Here is a 19111-nt window from a genome sequence, read left to right on the forward strand (position 1 = left end):
TCTTGGCTGTTATATTTCTGCCTCTCGGCTAAACATTTTCCCTCAAAGTTTCATAAATGCGGGTGCATGTTAGAGGGCTGGCTAAGTTAAAGGTATTGCTGTTTTTTACTGTTCTAATTCTGAAAACTTTGTTAACGGCTGCGGCTGTGTTGTGATGTTGCGCTACGTATGCGTTGACGTTTCACTGGATACGCAGACCTCAGCTTGCTAAAGTTTTCTGCATGTGGATGTAGCTATGCCACAGCGCTGCAGAATGCCTGGAAAGTGTATTGCCAGGTGCGTCCCTTGGTTACAGCGATTACAAAGACTGTGGCACCAAACGTTACAAACAGGCATTGAGCGAAATGTAGACATGCTGCAAATGCTTTCAGCTTGTTGCGGTGGAGGAGTCTGTCCAGAAGAACCGCTGTTTATGAAACTTTAAACTCTGCAAGGCACCTGATTCACCAGGGAACAAAATGGCAGTGGGTAAAATCATGAAAACGTCTTTGGTCGTTAGGCACTTTGGGCAGAAGGACGCAGCTGGAAGTAGCATTTTTATGGCAGGATAATAACTACAGACAGGGGAACCAGGCTTTAAGTATTTATTTACCCGGGTTTGATCCTGGCAGCGGTAGCCACGCTTCCTTGCAGGTGAAACTCAAGGCATCCGCGTTGTGTACGATGTCATCACCATCATCATCAGCGAGACTATACCCACTGCAGGGCAAAGGCCTTTCCCATATTCCTCCAATTAACTTTATCTTGTGCTAGCTGAATCTAGTTGACCCTTGTGAGCTTCTTAACCTAATTCGCCCACCTGACTCTTTCCGCCGGTGTCAGTGCACGTAAAAAAACTTCAGGTTTTTAAAAATATCCGCAGCCTTCCGCTATGACATCCTGCATAGCCTGAGTCGCTTTGAGGCGTTAAATTCTATAAGTCACATATTGGCAACAATAATAACAACAAAAATATGTTTAGACATACTGCCAGAATGATCAATGAATGTCTACTTTGAAGATTTGGATTAACAGGCTGGCTAAATGTGAATAGATCTAGGGACGTAGCTATTGTCATCTCTGCAGCCTACCTATCGTGAATAGAGAGCGTAAACGTAAAAGGTAAACCATGCGGGACTTCCGAAACGGGAGATAACCACTGACTACTATTTGATGTCACAAGTAGTTTCTATTGGAGTGGAGATGGGCGAAGGAGGGACACTTTGTTAGTAAAGAAATAGTTGGAGCCCAATGTTTAATCGCAAATATAAATGACCAGCGAACAGCTAATGAGCAGCAAACGTTTCAGAAAGAGGTAGGTAATCGCTGTCTGAAAAAAGTCTCATCCTAATGAGATGGGACAGCTCAAGTGAGTGCGAGTCGGACAGACAAACTGCAGGGAAGAAAAAAAGTTCATTACGAAGCTCGCGGAATAACGAAATTAGAGAGGCCGTCGAGAGAGCATAGAAACGCAAAAAGGGCACAGATCTCAAAATGAGGTAGTCAAAAAGGGGAACTACGTCGGCGAAACAATTTCAAGGTACAGAGTCCGCTTAGAGTAAAATGGGTGAGTCCTGTAATTGCTGCGTATCTTCTGAAGTACGCGAAAGAACCAAAAATGGGCCACGAAAATTCCACAGCCACAAGCTTTCTAAAAGCAAAATAAAGAGCCGGGCACAGTGTTGAGGCGCTGGTAGATGTTCGGATGGGGGAGGCTGCAGAGGCGTTGAAATGCGTTAGTCGTATTATAGCTATCATTTTTGAATGGTAGTGTGATAATACATGTACTACCTTAGAATTGAAGTGCAGCTAAGAAGAACATAAGTTATGGAAAGGGAGCTACATTTGCGCATACCTCAGTGGCATAGGGCAGAGGGAAAAATTAATGCAGAGAGGGCAGAGGGAAAGTATTAATGAATTCTGGTCAAAATTAAGAAGATATTGTTAAGAAGATTCGAAAACTTATAAGCGCAATAACTACAAACGGCCGTCAACTGAGTAGAGTAAAATTAACTGCAAAAGAAAAATCATTTAATCGTTGAGGGTAATATCGGAGAGCGTATTAGAGTGTGAAACAGCGGGTCTCCTGTGCGCGTGCGCACAACCTAAGCGTCTTTTGTGTCTTTGTGTTAGCGGCCGCCGCTAACGTATACTTTGCGAATTGTGTTTCCCCCCCCCTATTGTCAGGTACGATTGGGCAACATGGCGCCGTCCGTCGCAGTGGCTGCGGCAGAAACCGCTTAGTTCACCACCAATTTGTCGTCGTCGCCGTTGCTCCGAATTTCTCATTCGCAGCAACTACAAAGCGCACAAAGGTTTTGTTCTCCCTTCAGACGACTGCATCAAATTAAATAAATAAATAATGAGGGGCGATTAAACGCCACGAACTTTTACACTGCTTCTGGATACAGGTGTCGCGAATGCGCATTAGATCATCGTGGAGCTGACGCTTCGGGACCATTGGTTTTGAGCATCCGCCTCCAGTACGGGGTTCGATACCCAGTGCTGCCAGGTGTACCCACCGGTTTTCCAGTAGGTGGCCTGCTTTCCCCTGGTCTGGTATCTAGGCTTCTCCGGGGTGAAAAATGGGTTTACGGCCTTACCTCGAGCTGAGCACATAACACGTTAGGCACGGCGCTCGAACCAGGGTACCTTCCACCCGATAAGTTTACCATCATCGTCAGGTACTTCAGAAAGCGCGGAAATTTCAGACAAGTTTTCTCGCTCAAGAAGCGGATCACGTGTCCTTACATTTATTTGTTTTACCTTTTAATAGCAATGCTTTCTGTTTTGTTTATTTAGGTTGGCGTAAATCAGACTGTGAATTAAGTTAATTTACGCGGTTTACAACACGGCCGCGCTTAAAATGAAATGCTTCATTGCTTGGTTGAAATCTGGTCGCGAGCGGCGAACACAATCCAAACGCGACTGGCTCCTATTCTTACGTCTCGCGCGTACGACCTCTTGCGATATTGTCGGCTATTAGCGGGTTAACAATGCAAGTAATGAAATTAAAGATCCGGCCGTGAACGCTTGGATAACTTGTTCTTGCTGCCGCGGCGGCCATATTTCGATGGAGGCAAAGTGCGATGTCAGCGCACGGTGAACAAACTGAGGCACATATTCTAACTCCATCAAGAATCAGCATTGCCTCCGTCGTGGTTATTCATGCGAATCGCAATTATTCGAGCTTACTATGAATCTTCACTTAAACTTGACTTTCTTTTTGTTCCATACCGACGTTGTCTGCTGAGCTTTCTGAAGAGTTCAAATTCGTCCCTCATGTCTCATGCGCAAAATTTCTCATGTCTTCGCCTGCACCCATTTAGTTTATTTAGCCCAGATTCTAACTTTCTCACTGCTCGTTCTCGTTTCACTGCAGTAGGTGGTAGGAAGGTGACGAACTTTATTGACTCACGAGAGAATCAAGTGGGGGGAAGGGGAAAGAAGAGGAAGCTGCAAGTCGACGACGGGCCTGCGGGCCGCTCTATATATAGCCGGGCACTTTTGTGCTTTGAGGACCCCTCGGGCTCATCCCACTGTCTGAAGGGACTGCTCGGAGCAGCCTTCTATCGCTCTCCCTGGTGTTCTGACTCTTGCCACGGAGCTTGCGTTGACGCATTTTAAAAAGATGACTAAACACAGCTCTGCTGCTATGACACAAGTGGCAGTATGGCTTCGCCGTGAGTTATACTGGAGTGGGACCTTACTGTAGCCGTGCGAAGCCTTCGCCGGAAAGCCTGGTCGCTCTGGGCAAGGGATTTATGCGCTGGAGCGTACATTTGGCGGGAGTTTCTATAGGACCGGGCGAAGTCGTTGTAGTGGAAGGCGCTGCCAGACGAAGGCGAGTGAGGTCACTATCAGCCCGGTTGAGGAGTACTCATGCTTTGGTATGAACGGCCGTGCCGCCCGGGTGTTCGCGTCGGCGCAGGTGGCCTTCTTCGGTGTGTTGGGGTTTATGGTATGCACTTATGAGATGTACCGTCTACCAGTTCTTCTACGGTGTTATGCATCTCTAGTTAAATGAGTTCCTCAGTGGGCGTTGATTTAGGGGGAAGGAAAACGGTTTATAGGCTGCGCGGATGAGCGAATTGAGTTGCTCTGTCTCTGTGGGTGTGAGGTAGAGGCAAATGATGGAGTAAGTGATTCTGCATAGGCGAAAACGCTGAATGCGAAGACATGTGTCTGCTCCCCTAATGTCTCGATGACGATTTTTGGGTACGCTTAATTGGTGAAATGGTATTAAACATCGCAGTACGGATTTATTTTATGGTCTCATCGCTGTAGCCGTTGTCGGAATTTGATTTTATTGACCTTGCGCATGGGGTTGTCGTCTATAGTGTGGCTAATTTTCTTTTTTCTTGAAAAGGGTGGAGTCCATATGACTAGGAGTTCCGATCTTGCCGCCAAGCAGCTTAGACCCATTAATTCTTTCCGTGCATGTTAGCAGCCAGCTGTAGATTGAATCGATTTCGCTTGTTGCCAGTATTGACCCAGATGTTATCCGCGTACAAGGGGTTAGTGGCCGAAAGGATTTCGGTGTAGGTCCCCCGCTTAAGGGATGATAATAATAATAATAATAATAATAATAATAATAATAATAATAATAATAATAATAATAATAATAATAATAATAATAATAATAATAATAATAATAATAATAATTTATTAATCAACCGAACTATACCCACTGCAGGGCGAAGGCCTCTCCCATATTCCTCCAGCTAACCCGGTCCTTTGCTAGCTGCATCCACTTGACCTCTGCGGACTTCTTAACCTCATCCACCCACCCAACTTTCTACTGTCCCCTGCTACGCTTTCCTCCCCTTAGAATCCAGTTTGATACCTGAGCGACCATCGATTATCCTCTCTTCGCACTACATGCCCTGCTCATGCCCATTTCTACTTGATTTCCACGAGTATGTCATTAACTCGAATAATTTCTATATCTTAACGGGATAATAGTGATGCTAAAAGGGAGGACAGAATGCTCCCTTGGGCGTTCCCTTGCTTTGCTATGGCGTAAAAAGGTTGGTTTTGACGGTGCCTTATTGTAGGCAGATGGGGCTTTAGCTGAGAAAGGCAGCTATATACTCATGCGTGCGAGCTCACGCCTGGGTCGCTGAGTGATTGTGAAATTGAAATGGAGTGAACTCTGTCAAAAGGCTTGGCGAAGACCATTGTTAGGAAAGCTGCGGGGATGTGAGGGAAGGCGTGACTTTGTGGATTGTGTCCCTCTAGGAAGCCATGCATGCTGGGATCGGGGGAGAGTTGTTCTTACTCCAAATAACGGATAAGACGATTTGGGATTACATGCTCCACGAGTTTGTCTGCGCACAGGTGAGGAGCTGGGTCTAATTTTCTTAATATCAAAATGTTCGTTAAGCATAAGAATAAAAGTTGATTTCCATTTCAAGGGCAGCGTGCCTTGTTCTCACTGTTGGTTCATGTAACTAAGGAAAGCGGTCAATGATTTGGCGTCTGAATTTCGGAGCGCTTTGTTGGTGGTTCTGTCTACACCTGGACTGGAGCGGTTGTGCGAAACTGCCTCTCTGCTCCCCTTACATCCGCTTCTGCGATGGGCGCGTCCAAATCCGAATTTGAGGTTCCTTTGTAGGCCGGTGATGCTTCCTGCTTTAGGTCGGGGAAATGTGGCTTTAAGAGCCCCTTCAAGGTTTTGCCGTTATTTCTCTAACTGGGGCAGGAGTTTGGTTATTTGTTTATTGTTTTTCGATTGCGAGGGGCACGGGTTTAGCATGTGGTAGAGAATTTGGTTTGGTATTGATTTGGTTTATGGGGTTTCGTCCCAAAGTTACTAAGTTTGTGAGGGGCGCCTTAGGGGGGGGGGGGGGGGGAATGGACTCCGGAAATTTCGACCACCTGGGGGTCTTTGATGTGCACCGACATCGCACAGTATACGAGCGCCTTGCTTTTCGCCTCCGTCGATAAGCGGCCGCCCGTGCCGTGATAAAACCCATATCATTGGGAGCAGCAGTCGAGCGCCTTATAACCACTGCACCAAAGCGGCGGACATATGGCGGAGGGAGTCAGAGCAATGCACGAGCCTGAGCCGGGACGGGACATGTGCTATTTCGTCGGGTCTGGGCCGGGCCCGGGTATTGGCTGCGGGCTGGAGTCGGGCTTGGGCCCGTACATAAAGGGTCGATGTCAGGCTTTTCATTCATTAATGTAGGGCGTTTTACAGCAGTGACACGGATGAAATAAAGTCATGGTGCGCGCTGAGAAAAAAAGAAGTATAGGTCTAGTGACTTGTCTATTTATTTATTTGTTTTCCCGTTGTTTCTCAATGGTTAAGGTGCTCGACAAGTGAGCCAGGGTACTCGAGTTTGATCCTGGCCGCGGCGGCCGCGTTTAGAATGTGGGGAGAGCACGACACTTGTACGGGTACCGTGCGGTGTCAGCACACGTCAGACCGAAGTGAGCCGTATGATTGGAAGTCCTCCACAACGGCGCCCCTCATAGGTTGAGTCGCCTTGGGACGTACGCAAGTCTCTTGCTTTTCGCTTCTATGGAAAGGCGATCTCATAGCAACTTACCTTGTGCATTTTACTCTGAGAAAGGGTCCGGGCTGGAGGTGGGCTTCACCCAGAGTTTCGCGGGGCTGGCTCCGTAGAGCGATATTTTAGCGGGCCCGGCCCGGGATGGGCCCTGGCTTTGGGTCTAGGACACGAGCCAGGCTCGCGCTTCAGATTGAGGCCCTGCACTCCCCTAGGAGGGACCACGAGTACATGCGTAAAGTGTCGTCTTATCGATTGCATAACTGGTTCCATTGTTGTGACGAAAGCTCGGCCACGTGTCGGTGACGAGTTAGAATATTTGCACCATTTTCCGTTTCAGTTTGCGATTATGGTTTTGTGTTCTGCCATTGTTCCTCCAAATTCTAATAGGTCTCTTGCGGGTGGGGTTGCCTGCCAGCTGTTTACTGGTTAGACGTATGTTCTGCCTGGCCTTTCTTTTTCTTCTTGTCCCCTAGAGCTATACGTCACGTTGGAGCTTAGAAGCCCAGTCTTTGCGGTCATGAATGTTTTTTTTTTTTTTTTTGTTTTGCCGGGTTTTGTTCTCGGATTTTGCGCAACTTTTCCCTGTATGCAATAGGTTTGCGGTTTTCAGTATCGGCCATTAATGAGTTGTTTCCTCGAGCAAGTTTTGTGAACAGTGATTAATAAAATAAATGATCTTCTTTCAGTGAAATAGTTTAGCCTACCAATAAACGCTACCGGATGCCAGTTTACGCATGCAGTTCCAATTGCCTGCGTAAACTGGCACCCGGTAGCGTAATTGCTAGGATGTAATGACCGCTGCCGAGGTTGACTACCGTGCGAGTGCAGCAGTTAGCTTTTCGGACGTTCTTAATGAAACTAAGGTCCGGCTAGTATTTCTGATCGCTCGATTGTCATGCTGCTAGTATGCCCTTACGCGGTTGGGCAGTACGCGGCGGAGAAATTTATGGCCACATTCGATACTGGTAATAATTACACTTCACCGTAAGTATTTGTAGCAGGGCCCCTCTAACACGGCACTCTTTTTAGCTGGTTCGTGGAGCACGCTTTCGCATTCACCCGTTGAGCCGGCGTTTTTGACTTCGGACTTGGAATCTCCGAAATATTGAATAAATTTCGCACATCGCGGAAGTAAGTGTTTTTTCTCGTAGGCTAAACTGTTTCACTGAAAGAAGATCATTTATTTTATTAATCACTGTTCACAAAATTTGCTCGAGGAAATAACTCATTAATGGTTGATATTGAAAATGACTGCGATAAGTACATCGACGACTGTTACCAATATTAATAACTTCGCGCCGACGATACATGTCGAGAAGGAACCGGCTTGCTTGGCCCAAGGACTATAAACTAAGGACTGTGAAATAAATACATTTGTGCTTTCAAGCCCTCCCTTACCTTTGCTTTGGTGATGCTGGGGCCGCGTCGTATTCGCGAATTGAATGGTGCGACACTTTTTCTCGTCTCGAAACAAAGCTCGCTCGATTGTCGGTTCAGCGGCGTCGCATGAGGTGGATGGCATTTTGATCGCGTTATATTCCCCGTCCGCAGTGGGAAGGAAGACGGCGTACCGACAATGCCGAGGGGGGATTTAGTGTGGAACCAGTGTGTGTGCGCGCACCGTGCCCGTTGGCGGCAGCCTCGCTCGCTTCGGGGCCAGTTGTGTAAACCCCGGCGCGAATACCGCTACCTGGCTGCCTTTCCTGCGCCGGCACGCGTTGCTTTAAACATCTGCCCCGGATCGAGTAAGCTTTTCCCGCGCGCAGTCGGCACCGCACGGGCGATGCGCCGCACTCAGGATGTGCGTCGGCTGTGCTGGTTCGTTCCACCCGAGGTTTCCGCGCCTCAGCTGCGGTTCGTGCTTGCCTCGCAGCAGGCCGCGCCGCGTACGTATACCAGCACTTGGCACCGTCTGACCCGCGTAGACTGCACCTGCACTGTGTACCGCTGTCTTCGTCACCTTCTAGAAGTAAGGGATCTCTTCAGCCCGCGCTCTTGCTTCACCGCACTGCACAGCTGTCGGGCGCCGGAAGTGGGCAGGGTTAGCCGCAGCGCGGGGAGTGACTCATGAACTGAGTAACGCCTCGAAGCTGTCGACTTGGAGTTCGGCCCCGTCTACTTATGTGCAAAAACTGCTTCCCCCGTCTCTGTCGTGGCCCGGTGCCGTAGGGGACGAAAACGGGAGAGGGGGGGAAGAGTTGGGCCCTGAACACTCCTGCTGCTTATCGAAGCTCGTTGTAACATTGTTCCGAGCAGGCAGCCGCTCAGGGAGCCTTGGTGGCGCTCCTGCTTGGACTGTTTATACATGTCTTTGCATAGGAATAATTATGTGGCTGCGGTATTCGTACGGAGGCCTTTAATGTGCTTTTTTTTTTCTACCTGTGAGAAGTGTGCTTGGTGAAATATGAGACGAACTCTCGTAGTTAGTTCAAACTTGAGTGCCATTAATAGCATTGGCTTTTAAACGTTTCGTGTTTTCTGCATATGCAAGGTGTGAGAATGTTATCAGTACAGCGGGCTTCGTAATTTCTGCGCAGCTGGTTATTAGTACTTGCATTCTGACGCAAAGCGCATTGCTTAAATTTCATATGGCGAGGGCGAAACAAACAGCCTTCGGTTTCGGCCGGTTATTGTATCCTCATGTAAAACAACGTCGCGCGCGGTACGCCAGATTAGCGTAATTTTTCGATTTCGTTGCGGGTATTCACCTTAAGAGAGAGCCACACTGCGCTGAAAGCTTTGAGATTGTTTTGTTTTGTGCTGTTTGGTTTTACACCAAGAATTGGTAAACGGGCCACGAGGGACGCCGGAGTGGAGGGATGTAAGTTAATTTCGACCACCCGGAGTTTTTCAACGTGCAGGACATCGCACAGCACACGGACGCTTTTCCTCGACCTCCATAGTTTAATTATTTGACACTAGTTTATATTCCGCGTCGTCCTAATCCAGATTCCAGTGTGTCGAGCTATTAAGCAGGTTTTAAGCTGTCGTCATATCATTTCTCATTGGTTTCGGTGTAGGTCACATGTCTGTGCTATATTAATCAGCTGTGGCCACATCTTGAACATTCTTTGATAAATTTATGTGAGCAGTTATTGAGGCCAGTATTTTATGGCGAAAGGTTTTCTAGTCCCATTAGGTGAAATTCCGCCGGCTGCCGTTTTTTTTTACCAGCTGCTGGTCGGGCTGAATGTACTTTTGCGCTCCCCGTCCCCTGTGTACTTAGCTATAGCTCTCCCAACTTGACCCTTACAACTTCCGAATGTATTCTTTGGGTTAGCAGCACGCCTTGTTTGAAGCAATATCTTAAGCTCTTCGTATGACTTCACATACTGGAAACAAAGACGTTAAATGTTGACTTTTGAACAACTGGTTTAGCTAATTTTCATGAGACTCGTAAAACGCGAATAAAAATGGAATAACGTTGGTCACCTTATATCCGCGGTAAAAAGAGACATTCAAAATTGTACTGCATGTAGGGCATAAAGCACGGCAAATTCCGCAGCGCGAATACTGAAACCTCTTTACAGTTCATATTTGCAAACTGCCTTTGAGGGAGGCCATTGCGGAGCTGTTGTGACTTGCCTGGCTTCAGTGTTGTTACTGTGCTGCTGTCGCTATGCCGATGTGTGTCATTTTGCGGCCAGGCCCGGCGTCACGCGCCGGTCAGTGTGGAGTAGTGCGGCTACTGTCTCAGTTCACTGAATCGCGCATAGGTCGCCCTGGAATAGCCGGAGCATGCCCGATTGCTGATGAGCGCACAGGGGACACGCTCGGCTAGCCGCGTTGCCACCATCCGGTAGAAATGTCGCGCTGCTTTTGTATGCGGTGGTCTATCAGAAGCGTGCTCCGGGAAATTGGCTGAATCCCCCATGCCTTCCGTGGAGTACGAACACGCCACCGGCAGCCTGCACTCGTACGTAGTAAAGCTTTGATTATTTAAGGCGCTGGTAGGCTTGTCCGTCATTACAAACGCCTTCTAATTGCGCGGAATAATCACGCGATATCGACTGCGTCTCATTAATAGTTCAGCTTCGGTTGTTGCGTAAATAAGGCTGTGTGTTGTGTTATTTGACCGCCCCGTCACTGGTCCGTTCTTCTATGTCCCGTCTGTCGCGCTGTTATGGGTCACCGTCACTGGTATCATGCAAACAGTTGCGGCGAAGCGCCCCTCCGTGGTGGTGCAGTGGTTATAGGCGCTCGACTGGTGTGCCCAAGAATTTGATCGAATCCTAGCCTGGGCGGCCGCTTTTCGATGGAGGCGAAAATCGAGGCGCCCGTGTGTTGTGCGGTGTCGGTGCATGTTAAAGAATCCCAGGTGGTCGAAATTTCCGGACTCCTCCACTACGGCATCTCACATAGTCTTGAGTCGCTTTGGGATTTGAAACTCCATAAACCAAACAGTTGCGATGAAGCGGACGCGGTACAGTATCTGTGGTTGGAGGTGCTAGACGATGGGATATTCGCATGCTGCAATTTTCAGCGGTAGAAGTGCTGCTCCATTTGTCTCCTAACTGCTTTTCCTGCTCCATCCTGCTCCAAAACGCAATATTGCTCCAGAACTGCTCCAAACCAGCTGCCTCGATGTTCTGCCATAAAATTTAGCAGAACACGGATTTTTGCTGCACATGGGGCTATTGATATTTCCTTCGATCCGATGATTCGATGCAATTTGATTGACAGTGAGAAGCACATGGGGCAGTGGCATGCTGCAAGTGGGAAAGAGTGCTGGAAAGCATACCCTATTGCTAACGTGCACAAATTAAGGAACCCCCACCATCGCTCAAGCGAAAAAATGAGCTACTGGCAGAAGACCATAAGGAACCTGAAGGAGGAAAAGGTACCCGTCAGCTATCCACTCTGAAGGCACTACTGATCAGTGCCCAGGAATTTATCCGCTCATACATAAGAATAAATAGTATATGCACAAGATATGAAAGGGAAACGTGCTGCCCATTGATGTGTTAACTAATGGGGATGCATGAGTGTATCAGAGGTACAAGTTTGTATTTGCCAATTCAAAATAGTCAGTATACCTTTGGTGAAACTTAATGTTCAGATATGAAGTGTAGAAGCACGCATTCTGCTTGCTACCTGTCTGTTCCAAGCTGTTGCTTCAGGTCAGCTGGGTTATTTTAAGCACCTGTACATGCTTGTGCTATTTGTCTTGCCTTGTCAGATATTCATGTCTACTCAGCAAAGCATTGAATATTAAATAGAAAGGAATGAAACTGGATATTTTTTGATGTCTGGAATAGAAAATTGCAGTTATTAGAAGTGTTTGACCCTGGAAACATGCTCCCAAACATAATTCGAGCGCTCCAAAACTCTTGCTTTATTGCTCCAAAGCAGCTAGCTCGAAAATGGCTTTATTACTGCTCCCTGAGCTGCTCCAAAAGGCTGAGCCTGCTTCTACCCCTGAATTTTACCAAGAATTCATCTATATTTTTGCTAAGAAAATCTTTTACGTTCACCAGTTTGTGTCTCATTAGTGCACTGTGAAATTGTGCCTGGATGGACAGGCTTGATATAGGGGCAGAATGGCAGTGTGGTATAAAGAATAAGCGGTAAAGTAGACTGGAGGTATAAGTGCGCCCGATTTTAGACCGGTGCCCTGCATTTGCAGCCCGATGAACTAAGGCGAACTCGGTTTGTTTTCCATGTATATTATGATAAGCCTTAGCAACGGCGTTGCTCCGACTTTGATATATAGTTCAGCACCCTATTCTCGTACTGTGAACATGGGATTCGTGCGCAGTTCATTGGAATAGAGTTGAAGTTTAGTTTGCCTGCAAGGGTGGTTGGTATACGGGCCGCGACGTAAGGTGCTGATGTGTTTACGCAAACGCTGTTCTGTGATCAGTTGCGCTGTCATCCGTTGTATTGGGACGTCGCGTTTCGGTCCACAAGTGTGACAGTGCGACACCTGCATAAAGCAGAGCATGCTGCTTAATTTCTTCGGGGAAGCGCACCAGCAAATTTTTTCTCTCGGAAGCGTATCACTTCCGCCGTGACTCGGAGGATAAGAGGAAAATGTAACCGTTTGGTCTCCATATGGCACAGAACTGTAAGCTGCGAACTTTCGTCGGTCCGAACATTCCATTTAGCCCGATGGGCCTGGTTTAAATATATATATATATATATTCGCATTGATATTCTCGTCTTTCGGTCGGTTTAAATGCTGGAATTCCTTTCGAAATGTTGGTAATCTTACCGCGGTCAGCGCAGCATTTTCATCTCTCATGAAAGATCTGAATCGAAAGCACATATCGAAAAACTCTTGTGAGGCAGTGTCTTTTAACTGAAACATGTCACTATAGCGTTAGAGATCACGTTAAATTACGTTTGAACGTAAGGTTGATTTGTACTATATTTGTTATTAAACGCGTAACTGGGAATTTTGTTTAATTTTTCCATCAGACACGACTGTAAGGTCGTTTTTTTTTTTTTTTATATATATATACGTAAGCCGCTTTTTGGCGCTGACATCGCGCTGCCGCGTTCGACGCAGATGGCAGCGACGGACTTGTTCTTGGTCTCTCGTCTGTGTTTTGCAACCATGTTCGCCTTATTTGCCCGGAAAGGAAATTGTGGACGATATTTATTAGCTTTTTTTTTTTTTTTTGTCAGGTGTCCGGAAAGAATGAGTGCATCTTCGCGCATCTTGAAAGTTAATTATTGCAGGTCTAGATGATGGAGATGGCTGTCATACGGTCTGCGTTTCGTTTCGTAAAAGCGCGGGAAGTCTGCAGGGCACCAGCAGCGCCGCCGCTTTACTGGTTAGTCTGCGCACGATGACTATGCTGTTCTGCAGTCTGTGTCGGCGAAGAACATCCTCGGATGTTGCATTCCACTGTTACAGTTTACGAGCACTAGATGAGTTCATTCGCATACTAGCACGGTCGACATTGTGATGCTATCATAATTAATGGTACGCTCCTGTTCAGGTTAGTCCGCGCGAAAATTGCAGTCCCTCTCACGATTGTGCGAACAGGGAAGAATGGATGATACTATTTTTAAAACCTTTGTGGGGAACACTGGATTGCTTGAGAGGAGTGGCCAAATAAGGTCGGCAATGTTTTGGGAAATGATGATGTGCCATTATGTTCCTGTCGGCAGTCATTCAAAAATACCGACGTAAACGTCCGAGAAGCTCGGGGCTTTCTGGGACATCCGACGGCAGTCACTGTTTCAAAGAGGACACCAGTGAAGATATATTACCGACTCCGCCTACTGCCCGGACTTTGCGTAGCGTGATTTCTTTGTATGTACATATCGTGGTGAAGTACGTGATACTTGTGGCAAGCGATCCCTAAACAGTGGTGAACATGATTCTTCTGCGTTGAGCGCGACTTCGTACACACGTTGCAGTGTTTATAAATAAGCATGACGCTTTTGTTCGCAGGGAAACGCGAGTCCCAAGGAGAAGACCATTCAGGACGTCACAGTGAGCCCCGGCACCGTGAAGGAGAAGACGCAGATCATCAACCGCATGGCCGAGAGCAGCGGTGTGCCCGTCAAGCCGGCGTTGCCATCCGGCAGCTTGGGAACGGCCGCTTCCAAACGCAGGGAAGGGCCCGGAGCGCGCGCTGTGAGTACTCCCTCCCCGTGCACCCGAAGGTTATCTGCTTGCCCGGTAATGCCCGAATTGTGAACCCCCCCTCCCCTCCTCTCTCTCTGGGTTTAGTTCTGGACTGCCTGCTCGCGGTTTTCCTAAATGGGCAACTGCGAGCACGTCGAGATGGTCTGTTTATAAATGAGGTTTGTGCGGATGTTGCCTGGCCTTTTATTACACAAGACACCGCGAACAGCGCTATTGTAGTCCGAGGCCCATTTGTGCGACTCGGTATTTTCGAAAATTTAACTCCGGGGGAAACACTGGGAATCTTCTCGGCCTCTTTACCTGCGTGGAGCTCCTATGTAGCTTGCTTTTCGGCTGCTCACTGGCGGAGTAGGCTAATAAAGATATTGGCCAATATTGAAGAAACCTTGCTGGCTCGTTCAGTGTGCCACATTTTGTATTGCAGATGCCTTGAAACCTATACTCAGAGCTCGAATGAGCACGTCAAGTCCGCATCGCAGACGCGTTTCAGGCCGGGGTCGGCTCGGATATCCGGATTCAGAGACGCCATTTATTTCTTAGTTACTTTTGCTGTGAGATTGCGCGCAAAACACGGGTAAACATGAATCACCTCGTCAGATTCGTCTCCGCAAATTAAGTAACTTATGGTTGAATTTCTTCCTCCGTATAATTTCGGTTTCAGGTTGCCGGACGATGGTAGTGACGTCTGAAGTGAGTATGAGACCACGTGAGGCACCGAAAAACAGGTATAACAGCTCTTTTCAGTAGCTGTTATTCCGGCATCTGGAGCAGTTAAGCGCTAGGGTAGAGTTGGGGGCGTAGATATATGTGCCTCAGGTGATCTCGTACTTGTGACGTCACAACCATCTAGCCTGAAACAAACCATGAACTGTTGATTAAGAAGTATTCAATCACAAATTATTCATTGAGCGTGGGCAAATGAGAAAAAAAAAAAAAAAGGATAACGCGATAGCGTGGGCTAGCAGCCCACACATAAAGACCCACTTTAACCAAGCCGTATGAATATGCCTGCGTGGTCTAGGGTATAGCGTGCCGTGAATACAGAGAGCCTGGCAGACTGATTTTATGACCCTCCCATATTAAATGAGGGACCCGAGTTGGCAGCTCCTGCCAGATGTAACGTCAGGCAACCCTACGTCCAGTCAGTGCGTGACCATGTCAGTTGCCAGCTCCCTCCTGCCAACGCCATGCTGGTGATTTTTATTGCGCCAGGTTTCGCCCCGTCGCGTCGTCCCGGGAAGGGCCACGTTTGACCTTGATCAGCTGCGAAGACGAAGAGGAAGAAGACGGCAAAGAAGAAGAAGAAGAAGAAGAAGAAGAACGCTCGGTCACCGGCAGCCAATGCTTTCACTCCACATTCGGTTCAGCAGCATTGAACCCTTCTCATTTATATGTGGGCTGGTATCTTACGCTCTCGCGTCGTACTCTTAAAGGATGAGCTTAAGTGTCCCCAATAATGTAGCACCTTACACTGATGGGTCGTGATAGGGGAATAATGTAGCAGGCAAAAGAAGCTTCTGCCGTTGCTATCGCAATTCAACTAGGGTTAGTTAACCAGAGTTAAACCACAACTAATTTTTTCGCTCACGCAACGCCTGATTTTCGGTGAATGGAGTCTTTAACGTTATCGCGTTAAAACCGTATTTTTTTTTCCTTCGCCATTGCTGTTTACGTTTCCCGGGTAGCGGGACGCTCATTTGAAGGAATCCTAAGTGGTCGCAGCGTGCCATTGCATGTCTGTATGTACGAAGGCCGCGAAATCTGCCCTGTTTAACATTCATGCATAGATAGACCTCGCCAGCCGTGGTCTGGGGCCCTTGAGCGGCACTCCGCGGAGCGAATGGACAAGTGGAGTCGAGCAGAATCTGCAGGGTTCGAGACGGCTGTGCTCGTGTTCCTACGGTTTGAACACTTGCACTAGGCATTGCAATGTCAACCAGCTGGTGACAGGTTACTATACGTTTCTTTGCTGCGCGGCGGTGACTGTGCGCTTCGCGAGTGGGTCGGCCTCATCAAGCAGCCCGCGTTCTCTCTACGTTTATTCATTTATTCTCTCGGTGTTTACAGTTTGCGTACCTTCTTTTTCTTGCAGGCGCCCGACGATGACACGACGTCTGTCAACACTGTGAGTATATTTGATATTTATTTTTCGATGCTCCGCTTTCCCTTTTCGACAGCTCCGCGATCGCGTGTTATCTTCACTCCCCAGAAATTGTCGTCGCGTGCGAGGATAGGAAATATTGGGTGCATGTTCATTAGTGGAAAAGGAAAATATCCGGGAACCGCGCGTGCTCCCGAGTCTTGCAATCGCTGCAGCAGCTGTATCGTGGCTGGGCGTCGTATTTCTTTACCTTCTGTCGCGCAGCGGTAGCGCTGGGAACATCGTGGACACAGCTGCTCTGCCGCTCGCGCGTGGCTATAGCCGCTTCGATCTCATTTCTCGGCCGCTCACGGAAGTGAACGGGTGGCCCTCGGTGGAAGGCGCTAAGCGGGCCTTTCCGTTCACCGAGCGACGCTTGCGAACTCGAGATGGCGCAGCGTGAAGGCAGCGTTAAGCCATTTATCTTTCGCGTTTCGCACTTCGGGAACGCTCTGTGCTCGAGGGATGATTAGGCTGTCGCCGCTGGCGTAGTGGCAGCCGTTGTTGACGCTGGCAAGTTTGGCAATAAACCATGCGGGAAAGCGTCGGGAACCAGGCTGGTTCTCTATAGCACCGGCGTTCGTGCCGCCGGCATATCTCACGGGCGCTGCACCGCTGCCGAAGGCGAGACGGTGAAGCTGCGCACCAGATGCAGAACCGTCATTGGTTTCGTTGTATCTCGCTATGCCTGCCATATCGCTCGGTTCCAAACGAAAGCACGATAATGCTTTGCAGCTGGATCCCCGCCGACGCGAGTGGCTGCTTAGGGCTGCTCAAACTGACTACCACTCCCTTGTGCGCCTTCTACGAGAAGACCCTGACCTCTATCGTTTCGAGGTAAGCGTTGCGTCCATCGTTGCCCGTTCAGTGTCCGCCGCTGTGGGTGCGGCGCATCTGCCAAGTAGTTCGGACAGTCACTGTGATCTGTCTTCGTGGCGCTGGGCAGCACTTTCAATCCAGAACGTCTCAAAATGTCTTACCCAGTGCTATAGCTTGCTGCCCGTGCCTGGTCGAGCGACAGGAGTTTGTGCTCGTCTGCGCCAGCAGTCCCGCGCGTGTTGTGAGGCCCCTCTCAATCTTCATTTGCAGCAGTAGCGGTGCTGCTTCTAGCGGCGTTATGTAGTCGCACGGAAACTAGGGCAGGAACGGCGCATAGAACGGCCAAGAGGGGTCATTGCTCTCTCAAGCGAAGCGTACATATAGTAAGTGGCTGCCGAATTAGCATTCTAGATCTCACGCATTCCGAGTTTATATACGTGCCGTATTCATGGCATCAGGGCTAAACTCGACTGATTTGGACGAGCGTCGTATTCCCGTCTTTCATGTGCCGCTCCCGCTACAGCGCCGGTAACGCGCTCAACTAAAGCGAAACGCGTTTTAAACCACGCCCCCCCACCTTTTTTTTTTTTATTTAAAACCGAGCCGCAATCGCGCCAAACGTTCTACTAGGGCAGGGGAGGGGGTGACACAGCGTCTTGATAATACTAAAGTTGCTAATGTTGGCCTTCTTGACACGTCGCACTAAACGGTAGACGGAGGGAATTTTTCTTGCGCGGGCATATTGCTCGTCACGGTGCGATACCGATGCGCTTCGAGAGGCGAAGTTGAACTTGCCGCGCTTTCGCAGTGCACACTGGTGGCATAACCACCAAGAGCGGACGCTCGGGCCCTCCCTTTCACGCCGAGCTCTGCGTTCGACTCCTCCGCTATGCGGCGCGGTACCACGGAGGCTGCTGTGTTGGTGCCCTTCGTCGCCACCGACAGGCGCGCTGAGGGCGAAAAGTTGACCGCACGGGCCTGTGGGAGCGTCCTGGACCGTGCGCAGCACTATACGCAGGCCTTCGCAGGCTAAAAAGTAATCGCTTAATATTCGCCCTGAATTTAAAGCCGGTTACAGTTTACTTATGGTTGATGCCTCAAATGTCCAATGCAATAAAGGGTACTCCGTCATGGGTGGATTGTGGCAGATTTCCGCGAAGATTTTTCGTGAAGTGCCCTCTTTACGATGAATGTCGAGTCCTGTATCTCGAGGCGACATTCTGCAGTCTATGGTGTCATGACGAATGTACTTTTTCAAGTTCTCAGAATGAACTGTTTATTTGATGGGAAAAAGCGCTAATTTTCGTAGACAGCAGGTAATAATTACTTGGCGACCGCTTACTTTACAGAGGGATATGGTATACTGAAATGTAGGTTATTAATTCGCCACTTGAATGAAGAATGGTACAACTTTTCAACTAGTTTATAAACCTTTACGGCACATATGAGAACAGCCGTTGTACCTGGCGCTCAGTGCAGAGAGGCTGTTTCATTTTCGTTTGTTCGTAGCAAGGCCTGCGCTTTGTCTCACTGTGGTCACGTCACGGGCCTAATGCGCGGTCAATGGCTGTGAGGGCGCAAGAGCGCGATCTAAGGGTGCATGGCCTGTCTCGAGATGTACGCTCTTCACAACGAGAAAATGAACGCTTTCAAAACGTAATAAACTCAACGCAAAAGTTGTGGCAGTATTCATGACTGCCCAGCGACGTCCCCTGATAAAGGAATCGTGTGGTCTATACTGCCGAGGATTTGCCGCCGCTGCTGCCTTTCTTTGCGAAGATCGTTTAGCGTTTTACGGAATGGTTAGATGGAATGGGTCTTCAAGCGAGAAAAGTACGCACTTGTCTCAAAAAGTCAGCTTCAGTTTTTCGTTATACGAGCCAGCGATAACAAGTGTGATAGCCTGTGGTGCAGTCAGGATCAAACTTATTACCGACCTGAGCTTGTGTATTGCAACTATAATCTACAGGGAAGCCATCCGTAAGGTTTAATTTTTTTTATTTATTTTTCCTCAAAGGTCCCTTTCGGGACATTACATGAGGGGTGGAG

At 48.5% G+C, this 19111-nt stretch overlaps 1 protein-coding gene across 1 annotated transcript in view; it reads left to right on the plus strand.

Annotated features, from left to right (window-relative positions):
* LOC146205364 (uncharacterized) overlaps positions 1-19111 on the plus strand; it is a 59488-nt gene that overhangs the window by 12650 nt on the left and 27727 nt on the right. Inside the window, exons 4-6 of the mRNA XM_084607040.1 lie at positions 13906-14091; positions 16196-16228; positions 16979-17080. Coding sequence (XP_084463166.1) covers positions 13906-14091; positions 16196-16228; positions 16979-17080 — 321 coding nt within the window. The remainder of the gene's footprint in view (positions 1-13905; positions 14092-16195; positions 16229-16978; positions 17081-19111) is intronic.

This window comes from Amblyomma maculatum, chromosome 1 (genome assembly GCF_055883805.1).
Source record: "Amblyomma maculatum isolate TAMU_Amacu chromosome 1, ASM5588380v1, whole genome shotgun sequence".
NCBI classification, from domain to species: Eukaryota; Metazoa; Arthropoda; class Arachnida; order Ixodida; family Ixodidae; genus Amblyomma; species Amblyomma maculatum.